At 37.1% G+C, this 19,611-nt stretch overlaps 1 protein-coding gene across 3 annotated transcripts in view; it reads left to right on the top strand.

The window, feature by feature from the left end:
* Spag17 (sperm associated antigen 17) overlaps nt 1-19,611 on the top strand; it is a 195,771-nt gene that overhangs the window by 119,724 nt on the left and 56,436 nt on the right. For all 3 annotated transcript variants that reach the window (XM_033758259.1, XM_010631186.2, XM_010631185.3), the window contains 7 exons: nt 1,258-1,371; nt 3,182-3,357; nt 5,703-5,820; nt 8,235-8,413; nt 9,271-9,427; nt 14,652-14,866; nt 16,650-16,794. In XM_033758259.1, coding sequence (XP_033614150.1) covers nt 1,258-1,371; nt 3,182-3,357; nt 5,703-5,820; nt 8,235-8,413; nt 9,271-9,427; nt 14,652-14,866; nt 16,650-16,794 — 1,104 coding nt within the window. The remainder of the gene's footprint in view (nt 1-1,257; nt 1,372-3,181; nt 3,358-5,702; nt 5,821-8,234; nt 8,414-9,270; nt 9,428-14,651; nt 14,867-16,649; nt 16,795-19,611) is intronic.

The following is a 19,611-nucleotide window of genomic DNA, read 5'->3' as shown; positions in this document are numbered from 1 at the left end:
GGATGTTTTAATAATTTAATAGTATTTCATTGATACACATATATATCATAATGTACCTAATGATTTTCAGGTTTTTACATATTTGAGTGGTTTCTATTAAAATATATTAATACATATAACAATTTAAAAAGTTTCTCTTTGCATAGTTCAGTAATATCCAACTGTAGCTCTAATATTAAACACTTTAGTCTGAGATTATCATTTTAAATTTCAACTTAATTTACTCTAGAGTCTGGTTATAGCACTGCGGATTGCCACCCTTTTCTTCATTCTATTGTACGAGCTTTTAACTTCTGGATTAGAATTTAGTGAGCTGTGGTGATCTGAGAATCAAACTCCAGCTTCAGCTCAGAGACTTTTTCTTTGATATTTTTATTTAATTTTTCACTCAACTTCCTTATTCCTTTTTTCTTCCTATCACAATATGCAAAGATTTAACTTCCAAATCTTATGTCTTCCTCTCAATTTATTTCTATATCAATGCTTTCTCTGGAATAAAATTAGATAGATGATAGATAGATGGATGGATGACAGCTGCTGCTCTGGGCTTTGAGCTACTCTTTTCACTTGACTTTTCAAGAAATCTTTGTTGAATCTCAATAATGACCATTCTCCCCTTCAGTTAATCTGTCAAATATTTAATGGTTTGATTAAGGAAGCATGTTTTTTCATTCTAGAAAGTGCTTTTAAAAATATATTTATGTGCCTGAAAACTCAAGTATTTTCTCTTCTGTAGTGTTTCTATTTTTGAGCACGTGTTCTGTTTTCTTGTTTTCTGAGTAATATTCCTTTCTCTGTCCTCACAGCTCCCTTAAATGGCTTGTTTCAAAGTAATTTTCTTCAAAATCCTACCAGCAGAACCTATCAATAATGCATGAAGATGCCTGTTTCTCTGCATCCTGCTGGATGCTAAGCATTATCTTTTACAATATATTTTATTTTTAATGCAGCTTTGCTTTCCATCCAAACTGACATAAGAGCTGAGATTTCCCATATATTGCCTGCCCTTACATATACATAGCTTCCTCCAATAAAACAACATTTAGTTTATTTTTAAAAATGTCTCCTGCTCTCATCTTCCTAATTCTTTCCTACTTCTGACATCGAGGAGTACATGCAGGTAGGGTCCAAACCAACTATTTTTAAATTGATTGTGATGGCCCAGCTGAGACCCTGAGCCCCAGCCTTCCCAGCACATTTTGCTTACATTTTTAAAAATAAAAGTGAAAATGTCCTTGATTTGATTTTGTCTTGTAGAAGTATCTCACACAGAGAGTAAAGCTGTCAGCAAGTTTGGATCTTTTTCTGCCACCTTAGAAAATGGAATCTGCCTCTCAATAAGTTACTATGGAGCAAGTGGAATGGTGCCAGGTGAAATAAATATGAAAGAAAATATGTGTATCCCATGTCCAGAGTCCCTGCCCACCCTCAGTCTACACACTGTCAATAAACTCGCTCAGTTTAATGCCTCTTATAATTTTTTATAAGGTGAAGATATAAGGAGTCTGTGTGGCACATATACACATTGTATATACATAGGTTTACCTATGCACATATATCATCTTTTACATATAGCAAATGACAATACAGCTTTGGCTTTTAAGTGGCATTTATCATTTATATAATCTTTCATATAATTGCATGTACAAGTAAGATCATATGTGTATACACATGCACATACACTATTCCACTTAACTCTGTTAACTAGCCCATGAAAATAATTCTGTAAGTTGGTGCCAAAGAAAGCATGACTTACCAAGAAACCCTTTTGGTTTTCTGCAGAATAATATTTTTATGAATTCTGGGATTGTAGAGCTGCTTGGTGTGCTTCAGGACATTAGTCTTAAAGGAGCTATTCATTGGACATCTTGAAGGATTTCTCTCCTCCTCTTTCAATAAATAAATTCTCCAACTGGAAGCTATTTCCTTTCAAACCACAAAATAATATTTCACTTTACCGAGAACCAATTAGGAAATCTGTGGGTTTCCATGAATTTTAAAGGGATCTAACCACAGCATATTTTTAAAATCGTTACAAAATCAAAATGTAATCCCTAAGCTATAAACCTTGAAACTATGTTAGTGCAGATCATGGTGATCTGGGTGTCTGCCCTACTCCGTAGATCTTTTTTCTGTAGAAACAGTATTACCATGGATCGTTATAACTGGTTTCTTCATATAACTTCATATAACTGGTTTCTTCAAGTGTCTCTAGCACCACAAGCAGGAGATGCCAAAAAGCAGTTAGAAATGTAGATCTGGAACTGAGAGGGAAGATCAGGTAAATTTGGGGGTTCAGTAGCAGGTAGAGCCTAAGAGTTAGTAAGATTATCTGGATCTAATACTATAGGTGGAGGTGTTCAGCTCTGGCTGTGTAGCGTAGTTACTTGTAGGGTTTCACAAATGTAAACTTCTGAGCCTCATCTCCTGGGAGTCTGATTCAGTACATTATGTGGGCCTGAGAAGTTGTTTTTAATTCCATGAATATTGTTATGGGCTATCATACTAATAAACTAAGGGACTGACCAAAAAGGAAGAGTCAATAAAGAACACCGAGGAAAAGTTGACCACCACCTGGAGTCCTGGAGAACCCAGGGGGAACACAATTCAAGATGAAAGAGATGCTCACCACATAATGCCCCCTCTCATCAGTCCTCACCTTAGAATCCCAGCAATCCTTTACAACCGGGAAGAAAACCCATCTTCCACAGAGAACTTTTACCGTCTCAGCCAAAAATAATCTATTTCTTTCCTGGCTTCCCTTGTTTGCATCCTTTCTTGCATTTGTATTTAGTATGTCCTTATGTTCTGCTACTTGAGTGCACATCTTAGACTATTTTGACTCAAGAGGACTTTTACTTTTTTTCATATATAGTGAATGGAAGATTATTTCTCTACCATTAAGAAGTTTATAGTGTAGATGGACAGGCAAGAATGTGATCACTCAATTAAGACATGATCACTCAATTAATCAAGCATAAAATATCAATAATTTTGAAATTGTCCAACTATAATCCTCCTGATTCTGATTGTCAAATCAACTATATCACCCCTTAAATATATTCAACTGGTAAAACACATTTACAAAGGTAAAAACTGTTGACAGTGTGTGTAAATTTTGAGATGTAAATGCTATTTATGAATGTTGAATTTACTTCTTCTTCTCTTCTCTTGTTTATAGAGGAAAAGGATCCTGAGTTGGAGACAGTGTTGAATATCCCTTCAGCACTTACTCCAACAGTGGTCCCTACTATCATGAATGTCCCTCAGGGCAAAATAAAGGGGAAATCAAAAGGCAAAGAAAAACCCAAGGAATCCCTCAAAGAAGAAGAGCACCTAAAAGAAGAAGAGAAAAAGGTAAATGAACCTTGCCACAGACTCCCAAGCCCTGTTTCTGCCTTAGGGTTGACTTTTTAAAAGCCATAGTTTATACAAATAGTGTTATCATAGTGAATGCATTTTATTTTGCAACTACACCAGCATTCCCCATGGTGTCAACTTGGAGTACATAGGAGAATTTTCACAAAAGTGAAACTCCCACCCCAAGGGACACTCACCTACACAAATTGTTTCAGGTCATCCATTCTAAATTTGAAAGGACTAGGTCCATCTTGTCCCCACTGTTATCCCTGGGTTTTTATTTTTAGTTGCTTAAGGTGCTAGTGTTTTGAATTCAGGTCCTTGCCCTTACAAGGCAAGTAGCAGAACCACTGAGCTAAATCCCTGGCCCCTTAGTATTTGTTGTTTTCCTTACTTCGTGTAGCTGTATTGAGATAAATAATAATTATAACACAAAGACTTATACCTAATGGAAAGACTTTCTTCTGTTATACTTGGACTTAGTTACTGACATGCTAAGAACTCAGCAGTACTAATGGACAGCCTACATTCTACTCCAGCCCTTCACCGTAAGACACACACACACACACACACACACACACACACACACACTTCAAACATTGTCACAACAGAACACAGATCAAAAAAGAGTTTTATTTTGGGGGTACCGTAGATCAAACTCAGGACTTTGTGCTTGCAAAGTGGTGGAACCACTGAGCTAAATCCCAGGCCCAAAAGAGAGTTTTAAAAGAGGGATAATAAGAAAACTACTGAGAAGTTTTAACTCTCAGTATTTATTACCAAAAGTATATTGTGCTTATTAGAAGAAAAAAGTAGCATGTTAAAAAGTTCCAAGACCCTGTGTTTCAGAGTTTGACCTATAAAAAGTGATGGGATTTAAATGTTCTTTTGCTTCTGCACCATACATGCATAGCTATTCTACATGAATATTTTCCTGCCAGGGACTTGATTCTTGGTACATGAAAAGTTCAAGCATTGAACAGAATAACCTTCAGATAATCCACATAAAATTAATTTAGCCAAAAGCAACTTGATAGCAAACCCATCTGTCCACCTAACATTTAAAAAAGTTGATGACAACAGGGGGCTGTGATATGAGAATTGTTTTTGTGTCTGTTGGTTGACCTGATGGTTGAGTATTTTTTTCACTCTAAAGAATTTCATAAGCCTCTTAATTTTCCTCATAATTCTCTTTGCTTTTAAGTACATTTTAGCTAATTATTTATATTTTTCTTCCATTAGTGATAAAAAAGACAGAACAGCCTCAATGATCAACAATAGAAAGATTCAGCAATGAGATACTAGAAAGATCTCAGTAACTAACAAGAGAGAATCAGCTGAAAAAACTGAAAGGCTTTTCGTTTAAAATGGTTTGGAAGTTTCCAAATAACTTTCATTTTTGAGTACATATACCCAAGCAAAGGATTCAGGCACAGATGACATATACTTAATTATAATTTTGAAGTATACACACCCAAACCCTCACTAATTTATAAAAAATAGTTCATTCTGTTTTTCTTTGGTTGCTTTTACTTACTACATCATTATAGAAAAGTAATGGTAAATGATAGAAAAGCATGATATCTCTTGCACACAAACTAGGAATTACACACACACAAAAGGCAGTGGGGCTGTTTGGTTTCCCGCACACTCTACCTGTCTTAGTCTATTTAGACTGGTATTACAAAACACCTTACACTGAGTGATTTATATGTAATAGAGATTTATTGCTCAAGTTCTGGAGGCAAGGTACTAGCAGACTCGGTGTCAGTGAGGGCTTGTTGCTATAAAGGACACCTTACATGTGTCCCAATTTGTCTTAGAAAAGGACATTAATCCTAGTCATGAAGAAGAGCCATTGTGACATAATCATTTCCCAAAGCCTATCTCTTCATATTATCACTTTGGGTATTAGCTTTCAACATATAAATTTGGGAACAGGACAGGCACCAGCATTCAGATCATAGCACTGACCTTTTATCTACACATCCCAGTCCTTTTATCTACAAGCATGAGCCAAGGCCTACCTCAAAGCTGCAATTGCTCCATGAATCCGTTCCTAATTATTTCTCCCAGTGTAATAGCTCTATTTTTTGAGGGAAGACGTGCCATCCATTTGGTACTACCATTTAATTGCATCCTCTGTGTTCCATGTGCCCTTCTACAAGTAGAATGCCAACTTTACAAAGGCCAAGACTTATGCATCTCTCCAAGATCTTCTGTAAAATCTATTTAGCTGTCCACAAGTCATATCATAAGCACTCAGCAAGTCCTTTTTTAGTCAAAATAATTAATTGTTTGTTTAGAAAATGATAGCTATTCATATACAAAATTATTTACAGGAAGAAGTAGAGCCAGAATCTCTTTTACAAGAAACTCCGTCTGTTCCCACCTTCCGAAACCTAAATGTGTCTTGCCCCAATGGGCTTCTGTTGACTTTTATTGGACAAGAGTCCACAGGTGAGTGTTAGCTGGTGGGGAACAGGGAGGCAGGGGCACAGAGGCCATATAAGAAAACGGTTAACTTGCCATTAAAAATTATGTGTTTTCTTAGATGTTAAGCACATCTCTTTTTGCTAATGAACAAGTCTATTTTCAAGTAATGAGGATAGTAATAATGGCCTGTTTCAAGCATTTACAATGGCCAGGCACCAAGCACCTAACCGACATGGAGAATGCAAACATTACCAGCTAGGTACTAACTCCATTTTACAAAATGAAGACATTGAGACTTTGAAAAACCTGCCCAAGGTCATCCAGCTCCTATGTGGCCTCTACAGAGGGCCACAGGAATGTTACCTTCATGGGTGACCAAACCAAAGACAGGGCTACAAATTAGATTGTGCTAAGTATAAATGATCCACAAGTCAGAATATGATTCTAGAGAATCTGTTATTTCTGTCAGTTCTACATATGGTTCTACTCTAGTCAGATGAATAAACACAAGTAGGACTCGTTATTAAAATGAGGGGGCATCTGTGTTAGTAATTAGCTCTGAGTAACATTTAAACGGAGACCTACTCTATCAGCATAAATAGATGAAACAAAAAAGACACTAAACTTAGACTTGAGTTCCAAAGTCAGCCCTCAAACCACCTAACTATATGGCCTTCTGGACCACATCTATTCATCTGATAAATTGTTTCAATGGATCTTGATTTTATTCACCACCAAAAATTCTATTCCCTCTGTACTTTACATTTGAAAAGTGGGTCTTATCAAAGAAAAAAACCATACTAACTTAAAATAATTCTAAGTTGTATTTACTTGCCAGCCAAAATAAAATAAGCTATATGTGGCAGTTAATGTTCTTGGTCTTAATTTGGTCTCTAATTAGGCCTCCTGAAGTATTTCAAAAACCCTGTCCTTTTTCCCAAAGTCCCTAGTGATCCAGATTTTATGTGATCGGAACCACTGTGCTCAATGTCTTTGAGTCTCTTCCAGGGTCTAAAGTGCAATGGTTCCCTGAGAGGAATATTGTTCTCAAGTTCAGGCATATGTTTGCTTGGTTCTGATATCAAATCTCTGCTTAATACTTGCTAGATCTGTCTTTCGTATGAGTTTTATTCCTTTCTCTGATATTCTCATCCTTATGTCAAGATATAAAAGGTGATTAATAACTCTGCCTAGACTATGTCGTCTTTAAAATCTTCCACATATTCTGAATATCCTAATTGATTCATGCACATACTTACAACATAAATACCAAAGTAGTAATATCTTCCATGTCTACCTTGGACATAGAGAGAGTAGATTATTTTGGCAGAAGACGAGCTTGGGCTTGAATTATTCCCTGGGAGATTTTTTAATTCAATAAGAAATAATATTTAACTTTGAGTGTGTTGTTCAGTGTTAGTGTGGGAGGGGGGTTGTGCTGTATTTTGTGGAATTTGGTTTTGTATGTGTGTGTTGTTGGTGATGGTTTTCAGTATAAGAAAGTTATTTAAATCTCAGCTCTGCCATTTACCTGCTGTGTGATTATCATAATCTCTCCAAGCCCCCATTTCTTTATTTGAAAGCTATGGAAAATGAAAATGTTTAAAGTGTTGCTAAAGTGGACTAAGAAAAAAAAGATACATAAAGTAATTGCCATTTAGAACAATTTCAATAAATATTTTTGTCATTATTATCACTTCTGTGGTCTGAGGGGCTGTGAAAGGGTCACACTAAGAAGTATTTTCCCAAAAGACCGCTGAAGTATTTTCCCATCAGCCTGATACAGTCCCTTAAATCCCATCATTATATCTTTACTCCATTGTTTAAGGCTTTGGGACTCCAATAAACCACATTATAACTAAGAGGAAATTATTCATTTAGCAAAACTGGGTAGGTACAAAATGTCAGAATTTCTCCACAATAGTTCCTTCTTTTTGAAGAAGTTTATTGGGTGCTTTTACCCTTGATTACTATCTAACAGCAGAACCTTGAAAGGAATCTGGGTCTGGTTAGAAATGAGGGGATTATGTTAACTTCTAAAGGTGGTGGGTGGTTTAAAATGGGCTCTAGGCCACCAGGTGATGCCAGGTAGCAGTGAATATCCTGGGGCAAGAATTTCCTCAGAAATGAGAGGAAAACACCAATAGTGATGAAAAAAAACTTCTGTGAATGGTTGCCCTGAGCTGCTCTGGGCTTCCATCTAAAGAACATCTTATTGATGTAGAAAGCACCCATCATGTGCTTGCAGATGACCTTACTACATTTGCGTGTGTAACAAGGTCAGCAAAGGACCCGGTTCCTGAGCCATCTGTCAAGGAGTGAGAACTCTCTTGTTACTCAGGTGCAGATGAAAGAATGAAAACAAGCAAGAAAATATATTACAAGACCCAAAGACTGCCCTATTCACAGAACGATTTGATTCTTTTTTGTTTCTTAAGGTCTGCATCTTGTGGATGAGGAACCCATCTGGGACATCATGATTCGTCAGAGCTACCCCCAAAGGATGAAGCACTATGAATTCTATAAAACAGTGATGCCCCCGATGGAGCAGGAGGCATCCAGAGTTATCACCAGTCACGGCACTGTTGTCAAGTATATGTTGGATGGATCCACACAAGTAAAAGAATAGATTATTTAATCCTCTCTCCCTTGCTGAACAGTAAATGGCAGATAGTACCATAGCAGAGAAGAGAAATGAATAAAACAGAATGACACCTTAAAATAATGAATAAAGATTAGTACAGTTATAAGAGAAAACACTATCTATGCAAACAGGATACAAATAAAACTGTCATTTCTAGGCATGACCTAAAATGACATGGGTACATGGTGTTTATCTTCCTTTCCTCTCAGGGTACCCGGAAGTGATATAAAAATACTTTTAAATAATAAATTCCTAATAGCCCTGGAGAACAACAAAATATGTCATCAGTAGGTCAAAATATTTAAGGAATTCCTAGAAAATACAAGTTAGGATCAAAGCAAGGGAGAAACAAGAACAAATTTAAAGCACGCACACACACACACACACACACACACACACACATTCGTGCACACACATACACAACTTTAAACATCAAGGCAGAGGTCCTAACAGATATATCACTGCTGGGGTCAGAAAATCATGGTAGTTCTGGGAGTAACACACTCCTTCTTGGAAATGGGAAACCTGAAGCCAGAAAACTCAAAAGCCAGAGCCCCTCCCCACCATTCCTCAGTGATCCAGAAAACAAAAAGAAACAGAAAGGAAAGTGAATGGACAATATAAAACCATAATGTGCTGGTCGTTAAGCTATCCTCTCTAGCTCCAGATCTATTCTTCATTAGTGTGTCCTGGGACATGAGCCTTGAGGCCTGCCCTCAGCTTTTCTCTTTTGGATTGTTTTAAACCGGTCTCCACTTTACACACTGCTCCTTGCTAGCTAACCCTGCCCTCAAGTCTGAGAATGTTGAAAATCTTTGTTTTCTCCTCAGATTCTCTTTGCAGATGGGGCTACAAGCAGCAGTCCTGATTCAGGTCCAGTGTATCCTCCTGAAATGTCAACCAGCCCTCATAATGGAGATTTGGCAGACACGGCTTCTCAGCCCAAATCAGAAATGGCACCATCTGAGATTGCCATGGCAAAGAAAGGTAACAAGGGAAGCCTCTCAGCTCATACTGCATTTCACAGTCTCCAAGCTTACTGAGTGCTCCATATTATCATAGTACCTTTCATCTGTACAGTGACTGTACTCAAATATCTAGGCAGGAATCTTCATTGCAATCAGAATTGCACAGCCTTTCGTGAAATGATTGTTTTTTTACATTGGCTGTACCACTGGGGCAGCTGTTTGAGGGCTAGTTGAGAAGATCAGCAATGTCAAGAGCCTGAGTACACACCTAAGATGCTTTTGACCTTTTCCTAAAGTTGCAAGAGGTACATTAGCTCCAGGGATGAGATCCTTACAAAGCAACTTCCCAAACAGAAAGGAAAGAGAGTGCATACAAGAGCTTTCTTCAAGTGTCTGTCTTTATGGAGGAGGAATATATTTTCCACCCTCACTCCCAGCACACCTTACTTTGTTTCTCATTGTGTGAACCTAGCTGGGAAACTAGGCTGGGAAAACAAGTACTTGGCATTTTGGGGGGACTTTTTCTTGGAGAAGAGCACTACTGGCAGGGAAAAAAGAAAATAGCAGTTGAGGAAGCAACACACAGTGTCTGCCATAATCTAAATCACTAGAGTGTGCCTGAGAAATATTTCTGATATATGCACTACAGTATAAAATTTCTACTTCATACCCTTGCCGGTGCTAGATATTATCATCTCTTAATCTCACTGAATTTGATAACTAACTAATGCATCTTCTTATAATGCTATTTTGCATTTGTTTAATTATTGATGAGATTAAATATTTAAAGGTGTCTGTTGGGTTTTCTTTAGTTGTGTGACTTTTCACAAGAAATGTTTAATATTTTCTTTTTTGTTCTAAATACTACCTAACTTTCATTCCATTATTTTCTTTTTCTCTTTAATTTTTTATGTTTCTTTGAACATTTCCAAGACCCTGAAGTATTTTTAGCTTGTTTTAATAATTGATTTTAACAAATTGTTTGAAAGGAATTTTTTAAAATTTTGTGCTTAAAAATGGCATGCATCCTAGAGTTATTTCTTTGGTACAATGCTTCTTTTTATATTTATTAGATGAAATGTGTTAGTTGTGTTGTCCATATCTATATCTCAAATTTAGCATGTCTGGTAAAAATTTGGCAAGATGGTAAAAAATTTAGCCTTCATGGGCCATTTGGTCTCTGTCATAATCTCACAGTTCTTTTAGAGCATTAAAGTAACCCTGGACACCACGCCTGTAATCCCAGCACTCGGGAGGCTGAGGCAGGGGATCTCTGTGAGTTTGAGACCAGCCTGGGCTACATAGTGAGTTCCAGGGCAGTTTCAACTACTTAGTGAGACCCTGTCTCAAAAGACCAAAAAAAAAAAAGTAACCTTTAACCCTGGACAATACATAATTAAATAACCCTAACCCCTGCTGTGTCCCAATAAAACTATTTATGGACTCTTAAACTCAAATATCATATAATTTTCATGTGCTATAAAATATTATTATTTTAATTTTCTTTGAACTACTTAGGAATGTAAAAAAAAATTATTACATACAGACTGTACAAAAACATCCACGGGCTTCCTCTCTCCACAGGCCAACATTTTTCTGTATGTACTTCAAATCTACTATATTGATCTATTCAGCAGAAGTATGTTTACATTTCCTGAGAGGATGGAGTAATATGTTCAGTGCTGTGCTTCTTATAATTTGACCATTATTTCTTTGTGAAGTAAATGTCTTTTCTTAAAGTTTCAGTCATGCTTTCCTTCACATATTTTGAGGATGTAATTTTAGATAGATACACCTTTAAAATTATTATATCTTCAGAATAAATTTAAATTTTCATTATTTTTCAGTTTGTTTTTCTTATATTATTATAATCCCATGGGATATTATTTAATAATTTATAATATAATCCTTCCTATCCTCATATTTTACTTCTGTGGTTTGTGTTTGAATGTATCTCTTGTGAGACAAATATCTATGGATAGATATTTTTTAAATCAAATTTGATTTTTTTCTTTAGAATTTTTAGTCCATTTATTGTATGACGGATATTTTCTAAAAGAATTGTCTCATTTGTGAAAGGCAGTTCCACTGAATGCAGAATCCTAAATTGATACTGATTTTCTCCCAGACATTACAATAGTTTTCCTTCTGATACTGCTGCTAAAAAATTGACCGTCAGTCTAATTGTTCTTGCTTTAAAGATAATCTAGCTAATTTTAGAATAGCCTCTGTGTTTTATTACATTTTTAAATATGATCTGACCATGTGTGGGTTTCTATTTATCCAAATGGAAATGCATTAGATATCTTTCATCTTTGGATTAGTGTTTTTTATTGATTCTAGAAATTTCTCAGTAATTACCTCCCTGTGTATTGTTTCCAACCCATATATTTTTCTTGCCCTCCTACTAAACACGTGTTTTAACAACTTTTTGCTTTGGTTCTCTTGGCTTCTTTCTAAATAATTGTTTCAGGTCTATCTTTCAGTTCTCTTTTAAATTGGGTTTTGTCCCTTGGAAAACAGGGTGTTTTTTTGTTTGTTTTTTTTTTTAATTTTAGTCACTACATTGGTTTAAATAAGACTTCTATTTTTCTTTCCAATCTGTCTTCTCTTTATTCATACGTTCTGACCCTATTTACTTCTGGAATTACATTGGGACACATTTTATATTCTGTGTTTCTTAATTCTGATATATTAAGTGTTGTGATCTATTTTCTATTATTTCTTCTGATTCTCACTTAAGTGCCTTGTTTCATTTAATCTTTGATACTTTTTGATTATGAGTTGATCATTTTTTCTTGCTTTAATTTTAAATTCTTGGGGCTGGTGCAAGGGTGAAACTTTTTTTTTTTTTTTTTTTGTACTGAGGATCGATGAACTCAGGCCCTTACACTTGCAAGGCAGGTGGCAGAATCACTGAGCCAAATCCCTGGCAAGGGTGCACTATTTATAGAGCATTTTGGTTTCAGAAAGGATATTAGCTGATGATGATACGTGAGCCAATAATCATAGATCACTTTAAATTGTTACTCTAAGGAATTTTGGCTGTGTCACCTAATGAGTGTAATTTTTTGCTTGATACCTGTTTAAGAATCTGTTTCTTAGTTATACAGCCTCAAAAACTACTGGCTTCTGTGCTCGACACCAAGTTGGAACACAGTCCTGGAGTGGAGTAGGAGAAAGTATGAGTTTATTTCTGTTAATAATGAACAGCTAATCTGAGAATATAGTCCTCTGAGTTCTCAAGCTTTTGGAGATGATTCGTGTTAAATAACCCCAACTTCAGCTTGAGCAGGCCCTGGATTTCTTTCCTCGTTGAGCCCTAACACGCTGAGAAAACATGTACTCAAAGTCACTCAATTTGACAAAGACCACATGGCAGACCCCCTCTTCAGTGCTATCCTTACCTCCTCAGCCCCCACTTTCACCCACTTTGTCCTGATGTGTGGTTAAGAGTTCATAGAGGCTCGGTTACATAGATGTTTCCAATGGTTTTCAGTGGAATTGCTGGTATCTAGGATGTGATAGTGCTGAAAATCGAACCCCATCCACACCTGTTTCATTCTTCCCACTTTTCATCTCATCTTTGACCAGTTTCTTTTCACTTTATTGATACGCATACTTAATAACTAAAGACAGTCATTCATTAAGATTTCACAATCTGCAGGTGATGCCTGCTTTGTATTCTCTCACCTTATTCCATATCCAAACTTGTTCTCTAATCCACTTTGGTACAAAAATTGGACTTACTTATCCTTACTACAATCTTTAACCTGTTCTTTTGAAACCTCCTAACTGTGCTTTCATTAGTACTAGTTCTCCATATTCGTGCCCAAAAAATCTAACTAACCTTCTGCTCATATCAGTACCCCTATTAAAATTCTTTAATCACTAAGCATCACTATAGGAAAAAGGCCAAGATCTTTCCCATGATGCAAAGGTGCACTTTACTGAATGAGTGCCTGCTTCTCTATCTTCGCTCAGTAAAAATTTGCTTGAAATTCAGACTCTGGCTGCACTGATTATCAGTGACTATCTACCCACACTATTCTGTTTCCCATCCCATCTCTTTCTTACATCCCTCATGCCAGAATTACTTTTCAGTAGTTCACCCCTTTTGATAAGAAAACTAAGAAGAAAACAATAAAGCAGAAGGAGACCAGGAAAGGGGAGAATTTTGAAGACGATATCTAAAGTATTTCCTACCATTCCCAGGGGATTTTCTCTCTATCTGTCCCGAAAGTGACCGCATTTTCATTCACTGACAATGCTCTGGAAGTGTAAATAGGGCGGAATTAAATCTTGAAGCAATGGGAAAGCTTAACTTGCTGTGCCTTCCTCTTTTGTCCCCTCCATTAGTTGAGTCCTCATCAGGCCTTCTTCTTAGTCCTTATCATTCATGCCCTATTACACATTAGATAGTCTGAATCTGGAGTTAACCATCCTTTACTCTCCTTGCTTGCTATTTGTGTCTAAATCTAAATTTACTGCACTACTGGGCTTGATGACCCAGGAATATCTTATCTACCAATTATTCATTGTTAATTCGTGGATATAGAATAAATCTACCTTGTTAGAGGAAATAGAATATTGGTATCAGAGGTCCATGGGGACTATCTTCTATTCTGTATTCCTGAGCCCAGTGGAGATTGAAGGGAGGGTGGAGATTGAAGTCATATATTTGTCATTGTAGTAACTAACTGTACTAATTCATCTCCCCTAATGAGAGGCCAGCAATAGGAGTGGCTGGTGAGGTTTTGCAGGTCCAGAGTTAAAGAAAAAAAATGTATCATGTATAACATTTACAAAATGACAAAATAAGGCAAATCGAGAGTTTATAAACTAGTTAAGTCTAGAGTCCAATAAGTGAAACAAGTCTTAAAAGTTTCACAGACCGGCAGAAAAGAAAAATCAGGCTTTAAAAACTCAAGGAAGAACCCAGTATCTGAGCTCCAGGGTGGTTTAAACAAGACTCTTACAAGTACAGAAATTTACAGAATATCTTGTGTGCCACAGAAAGTCAGTTGTGTTTGTGCGTGTACATGGGGGAGGGATGATGACTATCCCACCAAGATTCAGTTGCCAAAGTTGAGATACAGCCTGATATTTTCTGTTGAGAAATAATGCAACTGATGAATACCCCTTAGCACTATCTGTGACAGTGTCTGTATCAAAACTTGATGGAATACATATAGCTATAGTTATAGTTACACTATTGTGTCTGATTTTTTTATCTTCCTCAGCAAGAGGTCACAAAAATCAGTTAATGGCTCGTAAGAGTGAAATCCATGAAGTCACCCCAGAAGTAGTGCAAACAGTAACTCCTGTGGAGGCTCACATAGGCACCTGGTTCACAACTACACCTGAAGGAAATCGGATTGGCACCAAAGGATTGGAAAAAGTAGCAGATTTGACCCCACTGTTATCCTTTAAAGCCACAGATCCTGTCGATGGAACGGTACGGCAAAATATTCCATGTCATCTAAAATTGTTTTGTTTTGTTTTGTTGTTTCAATTCTTTATATGTTCTAGATATTAGTCCTTTGTCTGAGGAACAACTGGTTAAATTTTTTCCCACTCTGTGGGTTGTTTGTGATTTCTTCTGCTGTGCAAAAGCTTTTTAATAAGATAAGATCTCAGTTGTTGATTCTTTGTAGTATTTCCCATGCAACTGAATTTGGTTCATGAAATCTCTGCCTGTTCTCTCTTCCTGCATTTTTAGTGTTTCTATTTTAATATTTAGGTCTATTATCCATTTTGTTTTAGTTTAGTGCATGGTGAAACATATGGATCTAATTTTAGTCTTTGGCATATGGAAAGTAGGTTTTTTCAAACACCATTTATTAAAGAGGCTCTTTCTTCCAGTGAATGAGTTTTGCCCCTTCATCAAAGGTAAGATGGCTGAGTGTCTATTTCTGCATCTTCTAATCTGTTCCACTAATCCTCAGGTTTTGGGGTTTTTTTTTGTTTTGTTTTGTTTTGTTTTTTTGTCAGTATCATGCTGTTTGTAATCACAGTAGCTCTGTAGTATAATTTCAAGACAGAGATTGTGATGCCATCTTCCTTGCTTTTGTTACTCTGAATTGTTTTTGCTACTCTAGGTCTCTTCTGGCTCCAAATGAATTTTAGGAATGTTTTCTCTAATTCCATGAGGTGTACTAATGGTATTTTGATTGGGATAGACATGATACTCTACATAGAAGATCCCAAAACCTCCACCAAGAGATTTCTAGATTTAATAATCAAATTCAGTAGCATATTTGGATACAAGGTCAACACTCAAATCTCAATAGCATTGCTGTTCACAAATAAACTCACTGAGAGAGAAATTAGGGAAACAACACCTTTCACAATAGCAATGAAAAAATAAAATACTTGGGAATCGATCTAACAAAAGAAAGAAAAGATCTTTATACTGAAAATTATAGTGCTCTTAAAAAGAAGATTGAAGATGTCAGAACATGGAAAGATATCCCTTGCTCTTAGGTAAGAAGAACCAACATAGTGAAAATGGCCTACTCCCAAAACTGTTAGACAGATTTAGAGCCCCCCACTTTTGGTACTGGGGATTAAACTCAGGTCCTTGTGCTTGCAAGGCAGACAGCAGAACCACTGAGCTAAATCCCTGCCCTTAGCGTTCTTTTTATTTAAGCATCAGTCCCATTCCTGAGGCCACTACCTCATGAATTCTTCATCTCCCAAAGCCCTGGCAAATAGAAACATTTATGTGTTCAGAGCAACCAAACACAGAAAAGCTGCAGTGGGTGTCCCTTGACTATCTCCTAGTCCTTTCTGGTGACCTTGGCCCAGCACCTGCAGCCCAATTCAACCGGCAGTTTGCCTCACCCATAGGAGTCCCACAGAACAGGGTTTTCACAGCACAAAAGACAGCACGCCACAGTTATCTTGACTCTGTAGTTTCCAAGGAAACAGAACCTGTGAGCATTTTCCCAAACAGACCTAAGTCAATCCGGGCATGATGACTTTTTATTCACAAATAGGCCCTGCAGTTACCTGGATGGCCATGAGAAAGTTTCTTGACTTCTCTAAGCCTAAATTTCCTCCTCTATGAAATAGAGACACTGCCTGCCTCAACAGTGATTGAAAGGAGAATGAAACCTTCACTTAGAAGACTCCAGGATTTTGATGGTGTTATCTTTGTGTTCGATGAGGCATAAAAATAAGTCCACTGGGGATTAAATACCTAGCCCAGAACTTAAGTTCTACTTTGATCTGTTCAGGTTATGACAACCCGAGAAGACAAAGTAGTCATCGTTGAAAAGAAAGATGGCACTCGGATAGTGGATCATGCTGATGGTACCAGAATCACAACCTTTTATCAGGTTTATGAAGATCATATTATTTCTACAGATGATCAAGAAACAAGTAAGTTTTACTTTTCAGGAACAAAACAATATTTTATAACTCTGTAGCTGAAGATAAGTAGAATCCTCACTGACTGGTAATCATAAACATAACATAATACTACAATGAAGTCAGCCAACCAAAGAACACTCATGGGGCCAGATTTAGTTCGATGGTTCTGCCTCCTGCCTTGCAAGCACAAGATCCCAAGTTCGATCCCCAGTTCCAAAACAAAAAACAAAACCAAAAAAAACCAAAGAACACTCATGACATGCAAAACACAGATTGTTAAAACCTTGCATTATTATTATCATTATTATTTTGTGTTTGTCTTGGATACTTCAATTAACTTTTTTTTTTTTTTGTACCAGGTATCAAACTCAGGTCCTTGCACTTGCAAGGCAGACAGCAGCACCACTGAGCTAATTCCCCAGCCCAAATTAACTTTATTTTTAAGTGTGCTGTCGTCAGCAGGATTGGGGGAGGGAATACATTAAATACAGGACATGACTAATAAGGTTATTTTATGATAATTACCCAGAGTCAAATGCAAAGGACTGCAAGAGATTAGCCACACACTAGAAGCCCAAAACATTCAACTGAGGGCCTAGGTCCCAGCACTTTCCCACACAAGTCCAGCTAAAGGCTTAGAGACCAAGGCAGTGTCCTCTCCGAGTCCAGCCAGCAGCCTAGAGCCTACGGCAATGTCTCATGCTTGTCCTATTGAGGATCTGCACTGGAAGGCCCAAAGGCCAGTGATGGAAGCCAGAAAAATCTATGCTGGTGAGATGAAGGATTTGTGCCACCAAACTAAGGGATCCACACTGGAGCCAGGAAGTGATGTTCACGCTAAAGATCAGAGCTCCCCTGATGAAAGCAGCCATTCCCAGTGACAGCAAGGTCCTGAGCTCCTCCTCTGTTGAGAACAGCCTAGTTTGCATCAGGAAAACCATCTGCAGCAAGCCTCTCCTAGAAAATCAGCAGACCAAGATCTTCCCTCCTAGTTTTCTTTTTATGGCTATTGGTAACAATCTTTAGGCGGATCCTCCATGCCCAGACCATGCTGATTCAATTCACCTGGGCGTTACATGTTGACCACTAGTCCACTACAAAGTGACAAGAATCACACATATTTATCACATACAACATAATGTTTTGAAATATATATGTTGTAGTAAATATATATGTTGTAGTTGCTCAGTTAAGCAAGTTAACATGTGTGTTATTTCACGTGTCACTTCTTGTAGTGAAACATTGAAAATCTACTCTCTCAGCAATTTTCAAATTACAGTATTATTGTTTATTGTAGGCATCCTATTCTACCACCGATGTCTTGGATTTATTCCTCCTATCTAGCTGAAAATTTGTATTTCCTGAGCATCATCTCCCTATGTTGAGGCCCTGCATCCCCTCCTAACCTCCACTCTGCTCTCTACTTCTTCTATGGGTTCAACTTTTAAAATCTTACATATAAGTGCAGTATTTGTCTTTCTGCTCCTGTATTATTCACATAATATAATGTCCACTCATTTTACCTATGTTGTCACAAATGACAGGACTTCCTTCTTTATTTTTGGTACCGGGGATCAAACTCGGGACCTTGTACTTGCGAGGCAGGCAGCGGAACCACTGAGCTACCTCCCTGGCCCAGGATTTCCTTCTTTTTAAAGGCTGAATAATATTTTATTTTACAGCCTTGCCACATTTTCCAAATCTTGGCTCTTGTGAGTAATAGCGGCAATGACATAGGAGAGCATCAGGGCCTTTTACTATGCTTTTATCCTCAACAGAGATAAAAATGATAACTGCTTTAGCTGACTGAGGGATACTAGAGTCTTTTTTTAATTTTTACCTCTAAAGATCTATGATACAGACTGGTGGCAACTGAAAACTAATAATCATGACTCAGCCATGCTAGATGTTAGCTTTTAAACTTGTTCCCTTTGGTCTTTACAACATCTGACGTGTGTAAACTGGTAACCAAGGATAAGTCTTCTTTCAAACTTGAGCGTGACTCTCGTTGTCAGCAAGGTATTGTAAAGAAGAAAAAGAAGGCCACAGCTGCTGCACAACCAGAGCCTGCTCAATTTAGAGGGTATTTTTAAAGCCACCTTTTTCCCTGGTTACCTTTTCTTTAATGCCAGAGTTTGTTTTTTCTTTCTTATATAGATTTAAAATGTACATGTTTTCATAGGTACATATATAGTGAAATAATTACTACAGCAAGCAAATTACCATGTGTGTTGCCTCACATAGTTACTTTTGGTTATGTGTGATAAGAACACCTCAAATCTACTTAGAATATTTCCAGTGTACAGTGCAATATTACTTATTGGAAGCCTCATGTCGCACATGAGTAAATGTTCACGCTTATTTAACCTGCATCCTACCCTTTGGTCTACATCTTTCCAGCCCTTCCTTGTAAAATTATGTGTATCAAACAATATGTTAGCCCTGGATTGGGGTAGTATAGATTCTCTTATCCATCTGCACAAGGAAACCAGTACTAAGCTTAACCCTGAATATGATAGCGACATAATGAGAAAACACATATTCCTATCAATGACAGAATAGGAAAATCAAATGTTATATTGACACAGAAGAGCCAATGATGGCTATAAAGAATCACAGCCAGGAATTTAGTTCAGTGGTTCTGCTGCCTGCCTCGCAAGCACAAGGTCCTGAGTTCGATCCCCCATACCAAAAAAAATATGAATCACACATATGTTATGATTGCTAGAGGCCTCAAAACAATATTAAAAGAAAAATCAGATGCAGAATGATAGATAAAATTATATAAACCTATAATTACATAGTGTTATATATAATTTATTAGAA

Source organism: Fukomys damarensis, unplaced genomic scaffold, assembly GCF_012274545.1.
Source record: "Fukomys damarensis isolate Sample0158 unplaced genomic scaffold, DMR_v1.0_HiC HiC_scaffold_33, whole genome shotgun sequence".
In the NCBI taxonomy this organism is placed as follows: Eukaryota; Metazoa; Chordata; class Mammalia; order Rodentia; family Bathyergidae; genus Fukomys; species Fukomys damarensis.
The sequence above is the reverse complement of the archived record's forward strand: the minus strand, read 5'-3'. Positions and strand labels throughout refer to the sequence as shown.